The sequence below is a fragment of the Vitis riparia genome, chromosome 13 (assembly GCF_004353265.1).
Source record: "Vitis riparia cultivar Riparia Gloire de Montpellier isolate 1030 chromosome 13, EGFV_Vit.rip_1.0, whole genome shotgun sequence".
Classification (NCBI taxonomy): Eukaryota; Viridiplantae; Streptophyta; class Magnoliopsida; order Vitales; family Vitaceae; genus Vitis; species Vitis riparia.
The window spans coordinates 11,097,141-11,111,877 of record NC_048443.1 but is presented as its reverse complement, the minus strand read 5'-3'; the positions used below and the strand labels follow the sequence as shown (position 1 = coordinate 11,111,877).

Genomic DNA, 14,737 nt, shown 5'->3' with positions numbered 1-14,737 from the left:
GTTTGGTTATCTCAAACATTTCATGGCTTTTACGACAACATGCACGAAGCCTCCAATTACATCCTTCCTGCTACTTCTTACATCTTACTGCCCACAACTGTGGTTCTGATTCACTTTCTGACATATTGAATAACGTTTTACAGCATATTGCAAGTCTTCTTTACTCTCAAATCTCAATCCTTTAAACAACTCATTGGATCCATTCCACAATCCGGTACGTGATGTGAGAGGCTCAGCAGCCATGTTATTTATTGCATCCCAATTCAATTGTTTAAACATTGGGGAAGGCATAATATGTTGACCATCAACTAAAGAAGCCTTATTTGTTGGAGGTCCATCATCATAATTTTTCTCATTAATCTTGTCCTCATCATAAAATTCCACATCATCATCTTCATTTGTAAATGGGATGTCAACATAGTTGTTTGTTACTATGATAATCAATTGAGTCACTACTGCCCATTATTTTAAAAGTATAAAACATTAGTAGCATTGCTAGCAATGACTTAGCATTTTCCCTTACTTTTAAACAAAACTTCAATGATAGTTTACCAATACCATTTTCCAACATGGTTGCAACTTATTAACTAAAAATCTAATCCTTTATGGCCCAAATCTAAGATTTGTCTAAATAACCCAATTTCAGCCAACTTCAGGCAATCTAAACTATTCAATTATTTATTTATTTTGTTATGATTTTTTTGAATAGATTTGAACATTTGAATAGTAAACAATTCATTCAAACTTTCAGCTAAATAAGCAATTTCTACAAAAGCATTCCTAATCCTAATATAAACTTTACAAATAAAAAATAAACAACAAAAACTGTGCATTACCACTTATTCTCCTCTTCTTCCCCTTAAAATAAAAAGTGCAACTTTCTCAACAACCAAACAAAGCCACAACATCAAATAGAAATAAATAAATAAATAAAACTCACTCTTGAAGGCCTTCCCTAAGTCTCTGAATATCTTCCCTTCTACATTTTTATTTTTTTATTTTTTTGTATTTGAATCGCTATTTTGCCTAGAGGACAACCAAACGATGGATGCTTCTACAGTTGTTGGTAAATGATTGTCCAAACTCTCATCTTTTTATGGGGGATGAAGAAAATCAAGTGAAGGAAATGGGTAAAAGGGGAAGAAGAGGACGATTAGGGCATAAGAACAGCTTGGGGTAAATGAGAAAATGAAAGAAGCAGGCTTTCTTCGTTTGGAAGAAATGAGAAAATTAAAAAAAGAAAATTTGGTTTTTAAGAGTGTCAATCCACATCAGCAGCAATGGCGATAGATTTGGAAATAGTTTCCAATCTACCATATTTTAAAAAAATTTGTACTTTTATAAAATAAAATTAAAAATTAAAAAAAAATCAGAGTTTTGGGATTAAATGAGTTATTACTTAACCTGCTCGTATGTGTTTTTGTAATGTTTGAACATAATTTTGAACATGAATCGTACCTTGTATTGTAATGGGGAAATTATAACTAAGAAAGGGCAACACATAGGGATATTTTACTTTTAACATTAGCTATCTTCAAACTTTTTTCACTTAATTTTAAATAGAACTTAAAACTAAATATTATTTAATAATATTTAGTACTAAATTATTTATTTTTTTAATATATTATTTTTATTAAGTATTAAGAAATTTAAAAAAATAATAATAATCATTTTAGTGGCAGTGGTAGTTTGCTTTTAGCTTTAAAAAAATCAAATATTTTAATTTTTTTCTGTTCAATTAAAAAATTTTAAAAATAAATAATAAGTTAATAAAACATTCAAAATTTTAAATAATAAATAATAAATAAAAGATTAATGAGAGGCTTAGTAGCCATGTTATTTATTGCATCCCAATTCAATTGTTTAAACATTGGGGAAGGCATAATATGTTGACCATCAACTAAAGAAGCCTTATTTGTTGGAGGTCCATCATCATAATTTTTCTCATTAATCTTATCCTCATCATAAAATTCCACATCATCATCTTCATTTGTAAATGGGATGTCAACATAGTTGTTTGTTACTATGATAATCAATTGAGTCACTACTGCCCATTATTTTAAAAGTTTAGAACATTAGTAGCATTGCTAGCAATGACTTAGCATTTTCCCTTACTTTTAAACAAAATTTCAATGATAGTTTACCAATACCATTTTCCAACATGGTTGCAACTTATTAACTGAAAATCTAATCCTTTATGGCCCAAATCTAAGATTTGTCTAAATCACCAAATTTCAGCCAACTTCAGGCAATCTGAACTATTCAATTATTTATTTATTTATTTTGTTATGATTTTTTTTTAATAGATTTGAACATTTGAATAGTAAACAATTCATTCAAACTTTCAGCTAAATAAGCAATTTCTACAAAAGCATTCATAATCCTAATATAAACTTTACAAATTTACAAATAAAAAATAAACAACAGAAACTATGCATTACCACTTATTCTCTTCTTCTTCCCTTTAAAATAAAAACTGCAACTTTCTCAGCAACCAAACAAAGCCACAACATCAAATAGAAATAAATAAATAAATAAAACTCACTCTTGAAGGCCTTCCCTACGTCTCTGAATATCTAATCACAATCCCTTCTACATTTTTTTTTTTGTATTTGAATCGCTATTTTGCCTAGAGGACAACCAAACAATGGATGCTTCTATAGTTGTTGGTAAATGATTGTCTGAACTCTCATCTTTTTATGGGGGACGAAGAAAATCAAGTGAAGGAAATGGGTAAAAGAGGAAGAAGAGGACGATTAGGGCATAAGAACAACTTGGGGAAAATGAGAAAATGAAAGAAGCAGGCTTTCTTCGTTTGGAAGAAATGAGAAAATAAAAGAAAGAAAATTTGGTTTTTAAGAGTGTTAGTCCACATCAGCAGCAATGGCGGTAGATTTGGAAATACTTTCCAATCTACCATATTTAAAAAAAATCGTACTTTTATAAAAAAAAAATAATAATAATAAATAAATACAATAAAATAATTCAGAGTTTTGGGATTAAATGAGTTATTACTTAACCTACTCCTACGTGTTTTTGTAATGTTTGATCATGAACCGTACCTTGTATTGTAACGGAGAAATTATAACTAAGAAAGGGCAACACAACTTATAGGGATATTTTACTTTTAGCATTAGCTATCTTCAAACTTTTTTCACTTAATTCTAAATAGAACTTAAAACTAAATATTATTTAATAATATTTAGTACTAAATTATTTATTTTTTAATATATTATTTTTATTAAGTATTAAGAAATTTTAAAAAAATAATAATCATTTTAGTGGCAATGGTAGTTTGCTTTTAGCTTTAAAAAAATCAAATATTTTAATTTTTTTCTATTCAATTAAAAAAATTTTAAAATAAATAATAAGCTAATGAAACATTCAAAAATTTAAATAATAAATAATAAATCAACAAAATATATATATACATATATATAAGTCAACAAAACGTATATATATATATCTAAAATTTAAAAGCCAATTGCTTTCAATAAAAAGTTAAAAAAACAAATTTTAATCTATCAATCTCAAAACACATGCAGTATAATTGAAATGGAAGCATATAATATTCTGATGTTTTGAGAGATAACCTTATCATTGTCAGGGCACCAATAAAGGAGATATAGCTGAATGTGCAATGTCCCCAACAGAGGTCAATCAAAGACATTGCCCAAATTTCTCCACAACAATGCTTTGATTTTCATATGGGGAACGGGAGATTTTGATACTTCACTAGCCAAATCCATTTCAACTTCCATAAACCTTTATCATCTTCCAACCTGTTTATACACTCACAGATGACAATACCGTCCAAACCTAATCATCACTAAAACTAGCATCACTAAGTTTATCTGAGACTCCAACTGGATTGGTTAGGTCAATTTATCAAAACCCCATATGCTAGTATCAATTCTCTCCTGCTTTCTTGTTGACCTTTTGACAGTATGATCTCTTCACTGTATGATCAATTGGATTGGGTTCTTAACCATTGGTAAAAATAGATATCCAAGCTTTAAGAAAAATGAATGAGAAGTAATGATCCTTGCCTATCAAAAAAAGAGGGGAGAGAGAGAGAGAGAGAGAGAGAGAGAAGTACAGATCCTAATTTCCCAAACTAACTAGTGATCACAATCAAGTGATAGATTTTCTACACAAGAAAAGGAAATTCATAGTCCTAAAAAGAATTAAGGGCCAAGCACAAGAATTTCATCCTTCACAACCTGCCAAGCTCACTCCAAGACAAGAAGGTTTCTAGAATTGGACTATCACATTAATAACATGCCATTGTGTGGACACTTAAAACTTTCTCTAAATTATAAATTCACCAGAAGGTTGAGAGGCAAAATCTATGTAGCAAAGGGTACAGTGATAGCCCTCTAGACAATCCACCTTATCCTCTTTGCATCACAGTTTATGTCATGAACAAAAGGATTTCTGTAATAGTCGATCAGAAGCTCAATATACATAGGAAGTCCAGCTTAAATTTTCTTTCTTCCTTTTTCAAAAACATGACAACATTCATATATTCCCTCAACAAAAAGTGCTAAATATCCTAAATGCAAGCATTGCACCTGGATTTACATGTACTACTGGAAATGAAAACATCAGCTCCCAATCTTCAGCTTTTAGACAGGGACCTAAAATATATTCCACTTCTGCATCAAGGCCCCGCAGATCAAATAAGTACACCATGCAGCACTCAATGGATAGCCAGAAACTGCAAAAATAAGGGGGGGAAATTGTCATCATCATGTTTCAACTGTCTTACAGTTGCTAGGCCAACAATGGGCATAAAATATAAGGACCAAGTCCTTCATTTCTAAGAAAATAAGATGACTAAGCAGCCACAGAAAATCTGTCATCTAAAAATGAATGAGAAGGATGATGACGAACAAGGAAGCGGATTAAATATGTGCTGGGTCAGGTATGTATTAAAATGCAAGAATATATTTGATTCAGGATTGACTTACTTGCTATGAAATCATCTGTATAATCATTACTAATTTTCCCATGGGCCATTGCACCAACCTAAACAACACAAGGATGAGATAAGATAGAAAACACAAATTTTCAATTTGAAGATGAATACAAATTAAAATGTGAGTTCTTTGGAGCATACCACAAAAACAAGGTCTACATCATCGCTAACAGCAGCCACATAGTCCCGCATTGGAATTGACTTTTCTGAACTATATGAGAAACCTGATATACAAGAAAACAATTAGTTCATTTCTAGCAAAAGTTGAAACATGGGAACACTTAACACAATAAATGCTCACCTATTTTTCGAGAGTTAACAGGTAAGTATTGAGTAACCGGGTTCTTGATAACGCGTAAAAGTTTCTCCCGCTTACCAACAGCAGTAATGCTCAGTTTTTGTAACAGCTGCACTGCACTTACAATTAAGGAGTGATTAAACAAATAACAGAGCAGAAAAGCCCAACTAAAAAGCAAATAAAAGCACATTATACCCATATGGCATAAACGGATTTAGGTGGGAACCAGTAAAACTTACACATGATCCCAGAGAACCGCTTATATGTCCTTGGAATGCGAACATGTGGCTTAACTTCAAAAAGCACACCTTTCTCGGTTCTTACATACACAGCTCGTAGCCTCCCAGCCTTATTTAGTGGGCTATCTAAAATAGTCAAGAGAGCCTGAACACATCAATATTTTAGGATCTTGTATCATTCAAAAACAAGCAAATATAAAACTTTATGTACACGAAAGTACCAAATTAAACATTTTCCTCTCCTTTATAGGCTGTTCTTTTCTGTATTTTGTTTTTGTCTGAGCATACTTATCTTGTTGGTTGTGTGTCTTCTTTTTCATAGGTAAATTTTTGTCCCCATTGGGATTTGAGCCAGGCCTCAAGGGCTTGACTGTTGTGTGTCTAGGGAGTGGAGCATAACTAACTCCATAAAGCACTGTTAAACTAGTGATGTCTTCAAGTGACCAGCACAACATGAGTAGTGCATGCTTAAGTCAGCAAATCACGTTTGCACTAAATCAATGTAGGACACAGATAGCTAGTTTATTTGAAATTGAAAAAAAAAAAAAAAAAAACATGTTGAACAACAATTTCATGCCTGTAAAATCAACTTACCTGATGAAGAATGTCAGGCCTGTATTCAGCAGGGTTTTTGTTATTTTTCCTCAGGAAATTTGCATGATCCTCTGAGCTCAATAGCTGGTAACTCTGTTTGCGTAGGAACATAAATCATAGTGCATACAAAGAGAGAGAGGGAGAGGGAGAGAGTTAACTGATGAAAGCATACTAGAATTTTTTCAGTAAACACACAAAACAGCAAATGAAATCCTACTGCTTTTACATTCATCAAACACAAACCTGTTTTAGAAGATGAATTGAAAAGGGAGGGGGACAGTTTTTTATGAACAAGTAAGCAAAATGAATTTTTTTTTTTTTTGGATAAGTTAAGCAAAATGAATTAATAATACAGGAGTAGAAATAACAAGAGAAGAAATAGAACTTATTTACCTTTCCAACTTTTGCAACTTCCAAACAAGCCCTCTCAAGAATGAAGGTAACACCAGTCTTGTTGTTCAAGTTGGATGGGACAAGTGGGATACCAGGAAGTTCAAGTGTGACTTCTTCTGCCTTCTTCTCATCCTGTGTGGCCGTTGCTGCTGTCTCCTCTTCTAGCAATTGTTCTACTTCCTCTCTATCATAGTTCTCTTCCCTCTTCTTTCGCTTGTGCCCTTTTATGGCATAAGGCCGTACCATTTCTTGGTTGAGTAGAAATCAGCCAAGATGTAAAAGAAATTCATTAATGGCAATCAATTAATAATACCAAATGCAAGTTTTTTTTTTTTTCCCCAGGTGGAGAAAGAAAATAAAAGAAACAATGCAGTGATTCCTTCTTGCATGTAGAGAAAAAGAAAAGTGAGAAGAGAGGAAGTGATTATGGTAAAAAAACCAAAAACAGAAAGTATATCCCAATAGACACTAATGTTTTAGTTTTTTCTTTTTTTCATCAGGAACAATGATTCCATTGCATTGAAATGGTAACTACAAAGAGAAGAGAAACCCATCCAAGAAGCACACAATCCTCCATACAAACTTTGATAAAAAAAATAGCAAATAAGTGTATACTAGTTAAGAAAATCAAATCCAGCTACAATTCATGAAGATATAAATCTCCTATAAAGAAAACCATATATCTAGCTCTACGTTTTTCTAGCACATATCCCGTAGAGAAGGAACATCCTAACTGTGAAGAAATATCAATAATTTAGCACAATCATTCATCAAACCTTCAGGGTCCTCTTTCGTTCTTAGACCCCCATGATATGATCATCCTCCTCCTGCCAGAAAATTGGAGTGATCCAAAGCTTTCGATGGTAATAATCCTTCCAAAAGGGCTAGAATTTCTCCCTCAAAGGCTAAACCTTGACCAGAAAGTTTGGAGAATGCTCTTGCCACTTCGAATCTCTAAGCAACTCTCCAATCCCTAATTGCCCTAGGTTGCTCAAAAAACACTCATCAAAATTTAGCTTGGGAAATCTATTGGAGGTTGTAGCTATTCAAAAAGTGTCTCCTTGATCAATCTCTAGTTTTGCAAACTAGGTTCCAATCTAGCAAAACAAAGCTCAAACGGATACCTAAAAAAACTTCACTAATAGAAGCCCATAGGGAAGAAGAGAAATAAAACAAGTCTCAAACTGCTTCTAGAAATCTCCACCTATCCTCAAACATTCTTGCATTCCTTTCCTACCAAATAGTTAAAATCAAAATGAGGCAAGCAATGCACCAAAATGTACTTTCCTCAAGTCCCCAAAACTTCTAAATGCTATAATAAACATCTCCTCTATCCTTCTAGGTGGAAACCGATCAAATCCCTGTAAGTCAAAATTTTCTACAACATAATGTGAATGTTGCGGGGAAACTCCTCACTCCCCCTACACTGAACACACCATTCTAACTAAGAACTTTGTGTGGTCCTCTCCATTGTAGCAAGTCATTAGTATGCCCTTCTAATTTCCCACAAGCCATGCAAAGACTTTCACTTTTGGTAGTCGGGCTTTGTATTTCTAAATAAAATTTGTAGAAATAAAAAGAACCAAATTAGTAGAAGCAGAGATAGCATTAAAGAGGGTGTTAATTGAAAACATTCCTCGAAATGTCAAAGGCCAAACTCTCACGTCAGGAAAAGTGAGTTACAAATAGACATGAACCAAAACAAACATTACAGGAGCTAGTTCCTTAATTTCTTGCTCTAAGAGGTTATGATGAAAGTTGAACTTTCAAGATATAGACAAGGAGGAAACTAGCATTGAGACAATAATTTCTTAACCTCACTACTATTCTTTAGATGTTTGCGAACTGCACACTAAGAGATTCATCACTCAACTAAAGATCTTTCTAAAAGCAAATTTTTATACCATCACCCATATAATAACGAGTGATACGAAAAAAATCTAAGAAAGTTTATGCTAAGGGGTGGTAATGGGTCGTGTCATATTAGGTTTATGTCATGTTGAGATAAGAAATATTGAAAATTTACTTTGAGTAAAACATGGCCCACTTAATAATCGTGTCCAAATGACCTGATATAAACACAACCCATTTATTACACAGATAATGCAAAAGGAAACAATAGATCACATTCTCATCCATTATGTTGCAGTAAGGGCACTATGGCAACTTATGCTTTCATTGTTCAAAGTCGCTTGGATACTTTATTTTACAATGAGGAACACTCTTTTAGGTTGGCATGGTTCCACTGAGGAAAGAACTTGCAAGAAGGTGTGAAGAGCAACTCCCCTTTTGCATTTTTTAAACGATTTGGAAGGAAAGGAACCAAAGAATGTTAGAAAACAAGGAGCAACGGTTCAAGAGTTGAAACACTCATTTCTTAACAATCTCGTATCTTAGGTTAGCTTATACATTGAAAAAGACTCAATGTCTCCTATTGATTTTGTAGATTGAGCGGGTGGGTCTTGGCTAAGGGAGGGAGCAGTTGTTTGTGTCCTCTCTCCTTATGGCAAGGCCTTTTGGTTCCCTTTGTATTCATCTTGTATACTTTCATATATAATATTTCTTATTTTTACAATATTTATATATTTACTTATTAAGGAAAAAAAAAACAAATAACACAAAAGGACCAATTTCACTTGTTTAACAAATGAGTTGTGTTGATTCTATATAAATTGACACAAATAATCTGTTAACACAATTTTAACCTGTTTTATTATTCTAACCCAGTAAATTCGCTAACACGATTATAACATATATAACCTCTTTTTTGGTGGGTAAATAAATTGAGTATGCTATAAATAGAGCACTAAAAAAACTGCACCAAAGTACACAAGATATATACAATAGTCGTCAAAAGGCACGAGCAAAAAGAATACTCCCTCCTTTGATAAGAACTTAACCAATCAACAAAGTCAATCAAAAGCATTGGACTCTCATCTACATACAATTTAATCCACAATGAAAGATTACAAAGAAAAGTGCTTTTTAGTCTTTGATTAGAAAACTCCACATTTTTCAATTTATGCCCTTTTCTTTTTCTATTTTTACCAATTAAAGAGTTGTATCATCCTAAGAGGATCTCTCTAATTGAGGAAGATAACACCCAACACAAACCAAAAAGACAAAACATCAACTGCCATAAAATCATCATCTTGACACAATGAAAAGGATGCGATCAATACATTCTTCGTCAATATGACAAAGGAAACATTTGTTTGCCAATGACCACCCTATCCTTTGAAATTGATCCAAAGTCAATACTTTTCCCTATGTTGCCTCCTAAGCATCGTCTAAGATGGAATCAAGGAATTCCAAATAATGACCACTAGGAAAGGAACTAAACTTCCCAACTACAAGATAAAGTAAAGGGAGTTGATGAAAAAAGCTCTGCTCTTTAACTCCAACCAAATCACCCTATCTTCTCCTTCCCTATTAACCGTCTTCCCTTGCAACCTTGAAAAGGATCAATCCACATTTTCAATCTCCTAATCATTCAAATGTCTAGGGAATCAAGGATCCTAGAAACTCCTTTCATTTGACCGATCCCATAAATCTGTCAGTCACGCCTCTTTTAATGCAACTATGACAAATAAAGAAAGGAAAGATACACTCAAAGGTTCATCTCTAGACCACTTATCTTCCCAAAAAAATTACCATGCTCCCATTGAAAATGACACTCTATTGCTAAAAAGCATCCAATCCTTCCTAATAACTTTCCATAACCCAATCCCATACTCGGCTCTCACTTCACAAGATTGCCACCCCCTTTCATCTTGCTCATTTTCCACTTATGATCTACTTCCGTAAAGCTTCTCCTTCTGATTCAAAACATCAACTCCATTTGCATAGAAGGGCCTATTAAGCACAAGACACCTAATGCTCAAGCCCCCCTTCCTCTTATCTAAACAAACAATCGTCCACTTTACTAAATGTGATTTTCTCTCTAAAGCCTTGCCTCCCCAAAGAAAATCCCTTTGAATATGCTCCAACCTCAATTTGACTATCCTTGGCATGCAAAGCAAAGTCCTAAAATAAGGAGGCAAGCTAAGATAATACATCATTTTAGGAAACTTAAACGAAATAGATATAAAACTTCATCCCAAAAATCTTTTCTATGTGAAATATCATAGAAGCCATAAATCGAAGATAGCAAAAAAAAAAAAAAAAAACCCATCACTAACAAAAGAAAGTTTGATTGCAATTGTAAAAGAACCTATCACCACTTCACTACAAGAAAAAAGATCTTAGAATACCAAATTATTACTATTCCACATGATGGCCCAGAAGCTGGTGGTTCTACCCACTCTCTATTCCTAGCCAATCAAATGCTTCGCACCAAGTTCCTATCACACTTTTCCTTTCCTTTTTTTTTTTGTTCCTTTTTGTCAGTTGAGAATAACAACGTACTTCGCATAAAAGATCTTTGACCACCCTTCTTTTCTTTTTAGACCTCAAGCCTCGTTCATTCCAACTAATAATCTTCATTAACAATGCAATAGCTTATTAAAAAAAAAAAAGGAGGTTTTATGTAGGAGGATTTTTTTCACCTTTTGCAACTATAGTGTTTGAGTGGTGGTGGTAGCTCACTACAGCTATAGTTTGCATTTTAAAAAACCTCAAATAAAGCATTGTATGGTTACTTTAAAAAAGAAACCATACTGTTTGCATATGGTTTGCATATTTTCTATTTAAACTAAATCTGTTTTTAGGCAAGCAAAACTTCCCAAAATGGCAAAGACCGATAATCTAACAAAAATTTCAGTGTGAGCTATAATCCAAACTGGCAATAATTCCACGGATGTTCAAAGAGAACGCATAGAATTCAAATTTTACAGCAATAGCATTCCTAATTTATAAAGTACTGAGAGTGAAATCCGACCCTCTCTTTGGGTTAAAAACGTTTTGATTACTATCTCAAGCCCTAGACAGTGAAAAATTTAATATTCAAACTTTTCTTTCATTTTCTCATTATTTTCTCAGCACCCAAACGATTGTATATAATCTAGGAAGTCCATTGAACGAATTGAGTATAGAGATTGAAACAGGACCTAGTACCTTCAACTCAGAGGTCAACCGAAACGCTGCGTTTGGAGAAAGGATGATCGACTGCGAGAGATGGAGGCTTCTTCTGCTGCCAGTAAACCCTAAAGTGTGGACGACGTGAGTTCGTTCAGGTGAAAGTGGGCTGAACCTAGGCCGGCCCAAAAAGTGTAAACGTGAGTTCTCTCAGGTGATAGTGGGCCGGCCCAAAACGTGTAAACAGGAGTTCTCGCAGGAGACATTGGCCCAAGCCCCTTTCGATGATTTAAAAGGCACGGTTATAGGATGATTATGGGCAAGTCAATGCCGCCGAACTCAAGACGGTTAGGTCAGGGAAGTGCTAGTTTCATAAGTGGTAGGACAAGTGCCCTAGTGCAGGGTAGTGATTCCCCTCCCGCCCGCAGATACGGATTGGCAACGACATTTGGGAGGTTCCAAGGACTCGATCCATGCTGAGAGGTGATGGATCAGGCCTTCAAACTCGTGTCCGGTTACCATTGATAGGCAAAGATGAGAGCACCAAGAAAATCAAAGGGGAGTAATTTAATAAAGGTAAGTTTGTGGATGTTTCACATAAAATATGAATAATAAAAATAAAATAAAAAAATAAAAGAAATAGATTATTAGGAGTTTTAGTTTAAATAAATAAATAAAATAAATTCTTGCAATGGAAACTACACAAAGTTTTATAAAATTTAGAATCTTACTAATTTTAAATAATTATTTAATAAAAAATTAAAATATTTGACTTTTTTTAATTCAATTAAAAGTGATTTATTGATATCAATCAATATAACTAAAATGAACTCATCATCAATAGGTTTAATTTAATTATGTTAGTTGATATCAATATGTCACTTTTAACCTAATAGAAAAAATCAAATATTTTGACTTTTTCTAATTAGTAAGAAAAATAAACACCACCTAATTCTTTTAAGAATTTAAGTAATTTTTTTAAGGTAAGGATTAATATTAAGGTCACTTATTTTCTAACTCCTTATTTGTTTTTATTTATTTATAAAATATCAAAATATGTTTAATTTATTCATTGATTTATAAAATAATTTGGGAATATTATATAATTTGTTTGATTGTTATACAAATAAATTTTACCTTTTCAATTAATTAAAATAATTTTTGAAAATCTAACTATTAGCAACCCAGATTTAGGATAAGTTGTTGACTTTTATTAACCTTGAACGGTATAGTAATACTGTGCAGAAATAAGGAACGAATCGAGGGTAGTCACCTAGTGCAAGTCTTGTCTTATCATTTAGGCATAATGTTATTACGAGGGATCAAAGTAAATGTTTGTTTATGAAATACTTTTAAATGTGAGTTGATTATATACGAAATGTATTATATTGTTTAATTTAAATTAAAATAACTTAATTTTCAAAATAAAGTAAATTTAATGGTAGACTTGGAAGAGCTTACTTGCTAATTGATTTTTGTAAAAAGAATTATATCTCCTAAGATTTAATTATACTTTATCCTTCTTATTCAATTGTTTTTTTCCTTACCCATTCTTTGAAAAAATTATTAATTTTAGACATTTTTAACCTTTTTTATTTCCTAAAAATGTCATTTTTCTCTCCTTCCTAATTCATTTTCCTCCCATTTATGATACCTAATTCTTTCTCAATAAGTTTACTCTTTCTTTCCTTTTTAGTGAAGTCAGATAAAAAATAGTAGTGATTATCTTTTATTATGGTTTTTTGCCGTTGTTTTTTATTAGGATTTTTTGCAACTATTTTTTATGATTTTTTTTTCAAGTATTTTTTATTTGCGTTTTTTGTGTTTCTTTTTGAGTTTTTGTTGTCATTTTTTGTTACAATTTTTGTAGTTGTTTTTGGTGGGATTTTTTTTGCAATTTCATTTGAATTTGTATAATGTTTTTGGTTTTTTTTTTTTTTTTTTTCCGATTGGTTTTTTAGGGTTTTTTGCTATTATTTTTTGTTTGAGATTTTTTACTTTTGTTCTTTTTCTGCAAATTTCATTTAAACCTTATAATGTAAACATAAAATCATATAGAAAGTTGTTGCTAATTAAGTCTCTTATCCAACTTTATTCTCATTAATTCGTATGATCCGATATTTAAATTTAAATGAATATTTTAATTAAGTTTTTGGATAAAATGGAAACGTAAACTTAGTTAAGTTCTTTTAAAATGAAACTTAATTAAAGTATAATTATATCATCATAATCAAGTTCTTTGTAGATAAACCGAAAATTTAGGACTAATTAAGTTTGTTATAAACAAAACTTAGGTGACGTTTGTTTTTTTGGCTTAATTCTAAATAGAACTTATATTTGACTTAATACTAAATAATGCTTAATTGTATTAAGTTGTTTGTTTTTTTAATATTTTATTTCTATTTGTTACTAATACCTTTTCACAAACTTCACATCCACTTGATCCCTCCACTTTTACCACAAGCTACTCCACCAAGGCCTATACCCCAATGAGTACACTTTCTGTTTTGTGCTCACTTCATGTGCCCAAGCCTTGGCTCTTCAAGAGGGCAAACAAATACAAGCCCAATTAATCAAACACCTCTCTTTGGCCGGTGTCTATGCTAGTACTTGACAAGGAACAATCCGACGGGGCGGATTCCCTTCCATTTTGGCTTGGGCGGAACAATCTAACAGGGTTATCCCATTTACTTTGGGAAACCTTTCATCTCTTCAGCAACTTTAAATGGCGTTCAATCATTTGGAGGGGGGTATTCCACATGATTTAAGAACTCTCATGGGCATCCTAACAAATAGTTTGAGCGCAAATGCTCTACCCAACAAACTGAGATTCAGCAATCTGAATTTCTTAAAAGGAAGCATTGCTCAGAGTTATAGGAGTGGGAGCCTCTGGTGGATTCAATGTTGTCTGTTTGGTCAAAAGAAAGGGAAAGACCTTTGGGATCAGGGACTTGATGGCGATTTGGGCATCGAAACACGGTGTCAATAAACCAAAAACCCACTTGCCCGCATATTCAAGGAAGAGAAGCAAAAAAACAGACATTGTGATACCAACCGCGAGCTTCTTCGTCCCCAAAGCTAGAATTACAACCATCGACATCTTCAAAATGGCCATAGTCACTCCCCTCTCACTCGGCCTTCCGACGCTCTCTTCAACCTCACCACCACCATTTACCAAACTACCCCTATCAATACCACCAATCTCATCTTCTTCAC

At 32.8% G+C, this 14,737-nt stretch overlaps 1 protein-coding gene across 1 annotated transcript; it reads right to left on the bottom strand.

Annotated features, from left to right (window-relative positions):
* Positions 1–4,292: 4,292 nt before the first annotated feature.
* On the bottom strand, positions 4,293–11,667 carry LOC117929143 (ribosomal RNA small subunit methyltransferase nep-1-like). Its single transcript, XM_034849362.1, has 8 exons — positions 11,561–11,667; positions 6,506–6,753; positions 6,113–6,205; positions 5,519–5,663; positions 5,283–5,393; positions 5,123–5,205; positions 4,974–5,031; positions 4,293–4,720 (listed from the first exon to the last, which is right to left on the bottom strand). The coding sequence occupies exons 2-8, from the start codon at positions 6,749–6,751 to the stop codon at positions 4,641–4,643; spliced, it is 816 nt and encodes a 271-aa protein (XP_034705253.1). The 5' UTR covers positions 6,752–6,753; positions 11,561–11,667; the 3' UTR covers positions 4,293–4,640.
* Positions 11,668–14,737: the final 3,070 nt, after the last annotated feature.